The sequence below is a fragment of the Macadamia integrifolia genome, unplaced genomic scaffold, assembly GCF_013358625.1.
Source record: "Macadamia integrifolia cultivar HAES 741 unplaced genomic scaffold, SCU_Mint_v3 scaffold2050, whole genome shotgun sequence".
NCBI lineage: Eukaryota > Viridiplantae > Streptophyta > Magnoliopsida > Proteales > Proteaceae > Macadamia > Macadamia integrifolia.
In genome coordinates, this window is record NW_024868481.1 from 46,193 (window position 1) to 55,916 (window position 9,724).

Genomic DNA, 9,724 nt, shown 5'->3' on the forward strand with positions numbered 1-9,724 from the left:
ATAGGGTTCCCTGAAATCCACTCACTCCAAGATGAGTTAACCACAGTTTCAAAATCTGTATGGTCTATCCAAAATTTGTGAAACCGAAAAGGGGCATTAGGCGGTCTCTGAGACAGAGCTGAAGTGACCATAATAGGGGCGTGATCAGAGGCAATTCGATCAAGGACTGTTTGGGCACAATCCTGAAATCGAGATATCCATTCGTCATTACAGAAGCTTCTATCCAACACTGCGCGAACATTACCTCTGCGGCGGTTGTTGGACCAAGTAAACTTCAGGCCAGAAGAAGGCACTTGAGCCATTACACAAGCATCAACCATGGCTCCAAATTCAGCTGCCGACCCCATACTGAAGTTGCCCGGCCCTCTCTTCTCATGAGATTGCAAGGTTGCATTAAAATCACCCATAATTACCCATGGAGTAGGGGACTGAGGAGAATCAGCCATCGACTTCATCCACAAAGATCTTCTTTCAGCTCTAAAGCTACTCGCATGAACGAAAGAGATTTGAGCAGTAATTGAGTCCCATGTAATAGAAACCGAAATATGCTGCTTTGACTCAGCAATAATTGTAGGAATATTTAAATTCCTCTTCCAAACTATCCATAAATTTGGCGACTTTCCGACCCGAGAATTATGTATAAAATTGCAACAGAATCCCAATCTATTAAAGAATAAATTAGGGAAATTAGTTACCTCGATCATTGGCTCCGCAATGCAAAGAATATCAGGATCCTTTTCTTTCACAAGAACACGTAAGGCGTTCTTACCAGAGGCCTTCTTCATACCCCTGATATTCCAGAAGAGCAGCTTCATTATGTCACTTTTTGGTATAGGTCTGATGAGCCGACTTGGATGTCTGCTCCTTTTCCATAACTTTGCCTTTCCTTGCTGCCGCCTCCTCTGCGCGTAAAGCATTATCAATAGCAGCAACCTTTGGATGGTGAACAATAGCACGACCTCCCACCAGCTGGGTGGGAGGAAGGCCCTTTACAATATGCTCGGACACCACCCCTTCCTCACCTCTACCGCCTCTGCCACCTCTAGTTGATCCTCGACCAGCATGACCTCCATGGTAATTAATATTACATCGAGGCCTTAAGTTCCAAGCTGCAAAAGATTCCTCCAAATTGTTTCCAACCCTTGGATTAGCATCATCCTCTCCCTGCTCGCTTCCTTCCACAGAGTCAGATTCCCCGTCGGATACCGTATTGATGTGGTCCGACCCATATTCACCCTCACCCAATGGATTATCCACCATATTTGGCTCCAGATCCTCCCTGCACTGATTATTGTTAGAATTCGGTCCTCCCAAATTCTGTGAAAGGATATTTCCATTATTAGAAATATTATCTTTGTCTAAGTCAACCACCAGATTTCCCTCCACAAGGCAATTAATCTCCCCATTCACTGTTTCAACCCTTCTCTCCCAACTCCGGCTAGGTTACCTTGGACATGAGCATCTGCAAGAAAACTACCATTATTCTAGTCAACAGGCTTTCTTTCGTCCTTCTTATCGTGACATTGGTTGGCCATATGGCCCAGTTTTTTGCATAAGGTGCATCTTGAAAGATCGTCCTCATACATCACCCACTGTTTGAACCAGAAAACAATGTCTGTACCAGGTTTCTTTCGTTCCACTTGGATCTCCTCCACCCTAGCTCCGACCAACTCGACCTCAACGAAGACTCTGGCGTAGTTGCCCATGGTGCCATTCAATGTTTTGCGATCCAAAGCTACATGCCTCCCTGCGGTTTTGGCCATTGTCAGAAGGATTTTTTCATGCCAATACTCCATCGGGAGTTCAGGGAAACGAACCCAGACTAGTTTAGTTTGGGTGTGATTATCATGGATGCTAAATTCTGGCCTCCACCTCTGAAATCTAATCACCTGAGTCCCAACTTTTATGGGTCCTCGTCTCCATACCGATGACATGTCCCCCTCCCTCTCAAAGCAGAAGAGGATGAAACCCTTCCCTAGAGGAGCAAGATTAACCTTCCCTTCAAGTTCCATAACTTTGCCGAATCACAACGGATATCATCCATGGAGATGAACCTGAAATTTACCCTTCCGATCAGGGAAAAAGAGAACGTTTGAAGTTTCTCTTCATAGGCCTCTTGTGGCACCACCACCTTAGTCAGAGGCCCAGCGCGGATAGGCTCTGGAAGATCATCCACATCTGGCAACCCCTTCTTTGACACAGCAGCATAGGATCGACGACCTTCAGCATCTTCTCCAGGTCGTTGGCCCCCCATTGCTGCACCCTCCTTCGGCCTGATCTCCTCAGGCACTATTTCTCTAGGATCCTCTACTGAAGCATAGCCATGGTTGGGAGCAAGGCTTCAGAAATCAGTGATTAACCGTTGTTTACTTCTATCCGGTGGCCGGCCTCCGGCAGGGGCAAACAATTCCGGCCCAGTTTCCAATCTCTCCTCTTCCTCTCTCATCGCTCCTCCCTTAATTAATGATATAATTGGATGGTTATAGCAAACAAAGTTATACACTTGTACTTTTATGATGTGTATTAATGTACAATGACTATGATCAAATCTTCGCCGTTGCACCTAACTTCTTGGGGCCATCGTACGAGAGTTTCTGTCTTGGACTGACCCGGTGCTATGTAAGTGACCTCAGGGACTAGTCGGGTCAAAGATCCGGACACCCTAGTTTAAAAAAAAAAAAAAAAACAAGTCATAGAAGCACTTGTCCTTTTATAATAGGTTATGAACAAGTGTGATTACGGAGATATGTGCTTTCTTCCCAATTGTGTATAAATAGTCATTATCCAAGTAAAAATATTCCAAGCCCAAGGCATGAAGCATCCATTAATGTCAATCCCTTATTCATTTGAAGCTATTAGAGCGGGGAATGGATAAGCCCACCGCGGATACAATAGTGTAGAGTAATGGGAGTCATCAGATCACTTCATTGGGTGTTGGATTTGATAAGCTTATGGGAGTCATCTCACTGAGCCCTTGTGGATCTTCATCTCCAAGCAAATAGAAAATATGGTTAACATATTTCCATGTTGTGGGTTTGCCTTATCCAAAATCCCGGCATGGTTAAGACCTAAGGGCGTGTGCTTTGGCTAACCCTTTTGAAATCATTCTCCGTTTACGCATTAAAAAAATGTCCCCATCTAAAGGGGGAATTATTGGCTTTTGGCCATCGCCCAGAAGCCACAACCACAAAAATTTCAAATCGATATATATCATTAATGCCTAAAAACTTCAATCTATTGATTGTATCGTGTGAATTCTTAGAAATTGTTCTCAGTTTTTCCTTATCAATTCAAATGATGATGAAGATGAATTTTATATTTTTCATGAACGCAAAGCAATTAGAACTTTTTTTTTTGCTAAGAGTCAGAAAATATATTGTATTAATGTAGGAGAAAGAATAAATTTACAATGAAAGAATTGTAAGCCATTGAACCCCTATTACACCCTGAGCAATTGGAACTGAAAAACAGAGAAATGAAGAACAAAAAGATATGAGGAGATTTAATGAGAAGAGTCCTTTGTAAAATTTTCCAAACTGAAAAGTAAAGGAAAATCTGATTTTATCGTAAAATTTTATGGAGAAAATTTTCCAGGCCAAAACAAATAGAATCAATAATTGATAAAAATATGAACATGCACCTTATTCTACAAAAAATAATAAAAATTTAAAATTAAAATATACCATATAAACGATGAGGCTAATAGGTCAGGCCAAGTCAGGCTTGTAAACGTGTCAGGCCTATACGAAACCCGTCAGGCTTATGCAATGCATCATTTACATTTACTACCTATTTATAAATGAATTGTGTCAGGCCAGGCCTAAAATTGACCCTACGAGGTCTACCATTCACAACAAATAAATTTGAGGACGTTTGGTAACCTACAATTTGACTTTTCTGTTATTGGTAACCTACAATTTGACTTTTCTGTTATCTGATTATTTACCGTGTGCACTCAATTTTCAAGTTCTTGGTCTTCCTTCATGACAAATAACATGAAACCATTAGGAATGGTGATGATCATCTTCTCTAAAGCATCTCCATCTTTTCTTTTTCTTTGTCTATTTTTATTCAAGTTTGATCTCTGTTTTTTTTTTATTTTTTATTTATTTATTTATTTATTATTTATTTTTTTTTCAAGTTCTCCACTTTTGATCATTTTGTTTTCAATCTCTTTGAAAGTATACACCAAAAATTAATTTCTTGAAACCACAAGAAAGGTATAGTCTTGCCATCATATAATGGATAAGATCATGTGCTTTGAAAGTGCTTTAACATAAAGGAGACAATAGGGAGATTTCAACAACGCCATCTGGAAAATTACAGTTCTGAGTTCTGACTAATCTCACTAATTCCAATTCAGTTGCCAACTCTAATCTCCTTAGTCTGAATGGTGAATTGTGAGCAATCATGTGAACCTTAGTCACCCCCTCCAACAGAGTGATGAGTTGCAGAAGATAACAAAGGAGGAAGTTGATTTGGGCTGGGGTTGGGGTCGGATTGGCTGCAGATGGGTTTGGGGGCAAAGATGGTGTGGAAAGGGAATTTCCGAGTTGGGGTGAGAGGGGGATTGGGACATGGTGGGTATTGAAGGAGGAAAAACAGATGCAGTAAGGGATGGGTGGAGGTAGTTGTAGGGAAGAGGAAGGGGTGGGGGGCAGTGGTTGCACGAGGAAGAGGAGAGGGTGGGGGAGTGCGGTTGCACTAGGGGTGGAGTGGTGGCGGCAGTGGCTGCATGGGGAAGAGAAAGCATTGGGTGGGGGTTGCAAAGGGGTTGAGTTGGGTGCAGAGAGCATGGTGGGGGCCAGTGGTCAAGCAATGAGTGCGTGAGAGGGAGTTAATGTGGGGAGGTGGTGATACCAATGGTGGTAGTGGCAAGTTGTGCAAAGCTAACGGTGAGGAGATGGAGGGGTAAAATTGGAAATATGTTGGATTTTTGAAAAAAAAAAAAAAAGCTCACAAGGTATCTCAAATGTCACTTTTGAAACTTGAGGTACCCTTCTATCAAAAATAAATAAATAAATAAAAATTGTGGTACCCTACTAGGTTTCTACAAAAGAAAAAAAAAATCAGGGTGGTTTAGCATTTTCACAAGGTGAAATCAAAATTGAACTGAATAGGAATCAACCAAAATTAGAATCGCTTTGCATTCGATCTGGTTTTATCAGTTTCTATTTGTTTTTTAAATTCACAATATATAATTTGTACTTTGTAGTGCTATTTTTGGGAAATAGTAATGAAGACAACCTCAACTTTTCAAGCCCTATATATTCACGTGTTCCACATTATTTCTTAGTATCCCCTACTCATCCTATCTCTCACTGCTATAAAAATAAAAAGAAATCCTAAAAAATCCTTAAAAAATCCTAAAAAATTCCTTTTCACCTATGAATCTTTCCTTTCAATTTTGCTGCTTTCCATTTTTCACCTTCTCCGCTCTGACATAATAAATAAGTTATTTCTTCCATTAGGAATTAAGTTTTTTTTTTTAATCTATTTTAGCATGACCCATCATTTTTCAATTTGTACTTAACATGTATATGATGGGAAAACGAACCCTATCCGAAATGACCAGATTGCCCCCCCCCAAAAAAAATGAAAAAAAAAATACTATGCCTTGGAGATGCTCCCATGCACTCTTCCATTGGCTCACACATCTGACTTTTCCTACACTAGACCGGCAAAATCCTTGCACCTTTTTTTTCACTAAGAGATAATTGCATGTATTAAAATTATAAGAAAAGAAAAAAAGAATGTACAAAAAGAACACTCTCAAAAGCTTAGCGACCTATGAGAGCTTGCCCACCTTCTGCATTGACACCAGCAGGGAAGCTAACCAAAGGACTCTAAACTCGAAAACAAACAACACAGCATATTATTAGAAGAGAAATCTCAGACGACACAAAGCATCCATTTCTAAGTCCATCCTGACCAAGGCATGCCAGTGAAGAATTGGAGTAGAAATGGATAATTTCGCAGCTGACTTAGCAAGGAAGTCTGCAACTTGATTTGCATCATGGTAGAAGTGAGTAATCTTCCAGACTGTAGCTTGAAGGTAATTAGCTAGATTCCTCTATCTTTGCTGAAGATCTACAGAACCACGCCTTTTTGAATCAAAGAGACCGCAGAAACTGAGTCACATTCAATCCAAATGCGCTGGATTACTAGACATAGCTTGCTCTAGACCAAAAATAACCCCTGAAAACTTTGCCTCAAAATTGGTTGTCGCCCCAAGAGAGACCCTGAAATTTGCTATTATCTCTACTTGATCATTCGTGAAAATTTCCCCAGCTCCAGCCCTTCCAGGATTGCCCAGCAAGCAACCATCTGCATTGAGTTTAATCCATCCAACCAGCGGGGGAAGCCAGAAATCTTCAAAAAGGTCTCTAGGCCTGGGAAGAGGAAGAGTAAATCCAATTCTTTGAGCACAAATAAGCTCAGAAATAGAAAGGACCTTACCCAAGTTAATCCCAATAAATTTTACATGTTTCATGTTTCAAGTAGAATGCAATAATTATTGCTTATTAAGTTGAGAAAAGTATTATGTTAGGTTAGTCGAGACATAGCAGGGTGTGAATAGACCCAACTAGGTATTTTCACGCCCGACTGTATTTGGGAACGGGAGTGTTAGTCTGACAGTATTCTTTTCTCCTAAATTAATTATTTTTGTATCAATTAATTGAATTAATAAATATGCTAGTATTCGAGTGAGAGGTACTAGTTTCTTTTTTTTCCTGTTCATATTCGACTAAGAACTGTCAATTTTTTTAGTGCAAATCAAAATCAAAAAGAGAATCTTTGAAATCAAGATCCTCTCTAGCCATTGGACATTGGACGTTTTCATATCTTGATTTTTTTGTACTCGTTCAAAAATAGCTAAGAGCTGGTGGTCCAGAAATAATTAATAAGAATTAAAAATTTTGAATTTTCTTATGAAACATATCAATATGCCTAGATCAGACCACTGCTTCTACTTCTAGTTCCTATGTTAATAGGAATAGGACTTATCCTTGTTCCAACGGCAATAAAACAGTGAGACATCTGATGACTGAAAGGACCCGACACTCACCTCAACTCATGAGCATGTGCCCCAATGGTTTAGAGGCGAGTGTAGGGTTGGTTTATGTCTTTTTCACCGGAGAATTCAACGTTTCTAAACTTCAAATATGTGAACCAAACATGTGAAGTAAGGAAACGTCAAACAAAGGAAAAGAAAACAAAAAATAAATAAAATGGGGGTGAGGGTCGGGGTTGGGAATTGAGAAATCTATAAATTCGCTCGAGAACTGACACTCCCATACACAAACACTTCTGCATGTCTCAGCCATAGCTAAAGAAGGAAAGCTTAATCGCAATAGCTAGCAACCTCATTTCCTTCTTTTGTTGGGTTCTTGTCCTCCAAATCCAATGGATTACTCTTGGTTCAGGATCCTCTTTTCTCTTTGTCTCTGTGCAACAGCAACCAAAATTTTCCTCATTCTCCTCTCTCAGAGAAAATCCAAGAAAACCAAACTCTCTTTACCACCAGGCCCTCCTTCACTGCCCATAGTAGGCAGCATCTTCTTGCTCAAAAGATTGTTAATCGATGCTGAATCACTCCTCCTTGACCTGTCCTACAAATACGGACCAATCATTACCATCCGTATTGGCTCTATCCTCGAAGTATTCATTTCCGGCCATTCATTAACCCATCAAGCTCTCATCCAGAATGGTGCCGCCTTTAACTACCGCCCAGGAGCTGTCACACCCGGCTGCCTCCTTGACAACACCCATCCCGATATTGGTTCCTCCTCTGGCACTCGTTGGAGGTTCCTCCGTCGTAACCTCACTTCTGAACTTCTTATCCCTTCTCGGTATAAGTGTTTTGGTTGCGCCCGCAGAAGGTTCTTGGAAACAATTGATTCGTTGCTCAAATACCATGTCGAGTCAGGCGAGCCTGTGCAAGTGATACATCCCTTCCGATATGCCATGTTTTCTTTGTTGCTTTTCATGTGCTTTGGTGAGAAACTTGATGAGAAAGTCATCAAAGATATTGTAGAAATGGAGAGGAATGTCTTAGCCAATTTTAGAAGATTTTCTGTGTTCCAAGCGTTCCCCACTTTTGGGAAATTCATCTTCAGAAATCGTTGGCTTCAACTGATTGATATGCGCCACAGACAAAAATCTGCTCTACTTCCTTTGATCAAATCCCGTCGAGAACGAAAGGAGAAGATCAAACAACAAAACCAAGATGAGAATATTGTCTCCTACATCGATTCACTCTTTGATCTCGAATTCAAAGATGGAGGAGGAAGGAAGATCAGTGATGAAGAAATAGTGACTCTCATCTGTGAAGTTATGGATGCAGGGAGTGACACAACATCAACTGTGTTTGAATGGATCATGGCCCACCTTGTGAAGGACCAAAACATCCAAGAAAAGCTTTATTCTGAGATCCAAGAGGTTGTGGGTTCAGAAGAAGAGATCAAAGAAGATGATTTGCAGAAGATGCCATATCTAAAGGCAGTAGTATTAGAAGGGCTGAGGATACACCCACCTAGTCACTTTGTGCTGCCACATACCGTGATGGAAGATGTTGTGTTGAATGGCTACGTCATTCCCAAGAAAACTATTGTGAATTTTATGGTGGCAGGGATGGGGAGGGACCCACAAGTTTGGAAAGATCCTATGGAGTTTAAGCCCGAGAGGTTCTTGGGTGAAGGGGAAGTAGTTGATATCACAGGGAGTAAGGAGATTAAGATGATGCCATTTAGCGTGGGGAGAAGGATTTGCCCTGGACTTGGGTTAGGGACATTGCATTTGGAGTATTTTCTAGCAAATTTGATCAAAAATTACAAATGGGTGGCTGTAAATGAACAAGATGTTGACATGTCAGAGAAGCAGGAGTTCACAAGGGTGATGAAAACCCCGTTGCAGGCCCACGTGTCCCCAAGGGCAAAGTAATTAGAGAAGAAATTAATCTTAATCGTCACTAAGAATAAGTGGAGATCACATCTTTTACCATGTTGCTTTAGTAGGACCCAAATAAGATGTTATCATCAATGTATTAGTCTTGTCAATTCTGCTAGTTGTGAATTTGTGTTTCACCCCTTGATTGGGCTGCTAGGATTGTAGTTGATGATATTGTAACTCTTTGTAATAGTAATTCTCAAATTGACATGGAAGATCAATGTTTCTGGAGTGGGATTTCCTTTGGTGCTTTTTCTTCCTTCTTTTCTTGGAATGAAATAAGAAAGAAGAATCCCAAAGTTCCTTGGCTATCTCTAGTTTGGAACAAATCTCTTCAACCGTGTCAATCAATTTTTAGGTGGCGATTGATGCGTTGAAAAATCCCCACAGATGATATTATTACCCTTAAAGACATTTCCTTGCCCTCTAAGTGTTGTCTTTATGGATTAGAAGTTGAAACATTCAACCACATCTTATCCTGCTCTTTCTCTGTGGACATCTGGAAAAAAATTATGGACTGCTTTGGTATAACCTGGCCTAGCCTTGTTGATCTTCATCAGTTCACCCCGTGGTGGACCAGGAAAAGAAGAAACCTATCGGTGAAAGATCCTTGGACCATAGGGCTCGTGGTGATTTTGGACAATATTTGGAGGGAAAGAAACAACAGATACTATCATGGTACTCATCATTCTCTCTTCCAAATTTTCGAAAAAACTAAGCAGGACATTCAGGGCGCCTGCTATGGCATTCAGGGCATCATAAACACTACCAACGA

General features: G+C 40.7%; 1 protein-coding gene across 1 annotated transcript; it reads left to right on the forward strand.

Annotated features, from left to right (window-relative positions):
* Window positions 1-7,407: 7,407 nt before the first annotated feature.
* On the forward strand, window positions 7,408-8,943 carry LOC122065563 (cytochrome P450 89A2-like). Its single transcript, XM_042629381.1, has one exon. It carries the CDS (start codon window positions 7,408-7,410, stop codon window positions 8,941-8,943), a length of 1,536 nt encoding a protein of 511 aa, XP_042485315.1.
* Window positions 8,944-9,724: the final 781 nt, after the last annotated feature.

Excerpts from the sequence above, each read along its gene's own strand:
- LOC122065563 (XM_042629381.1), top strand. The coding sequence starts at position 7,408 with ATGGATTACTCTTGGTTCAGGATCCTCTTTTCTCTTTGTCTCTGTGCA.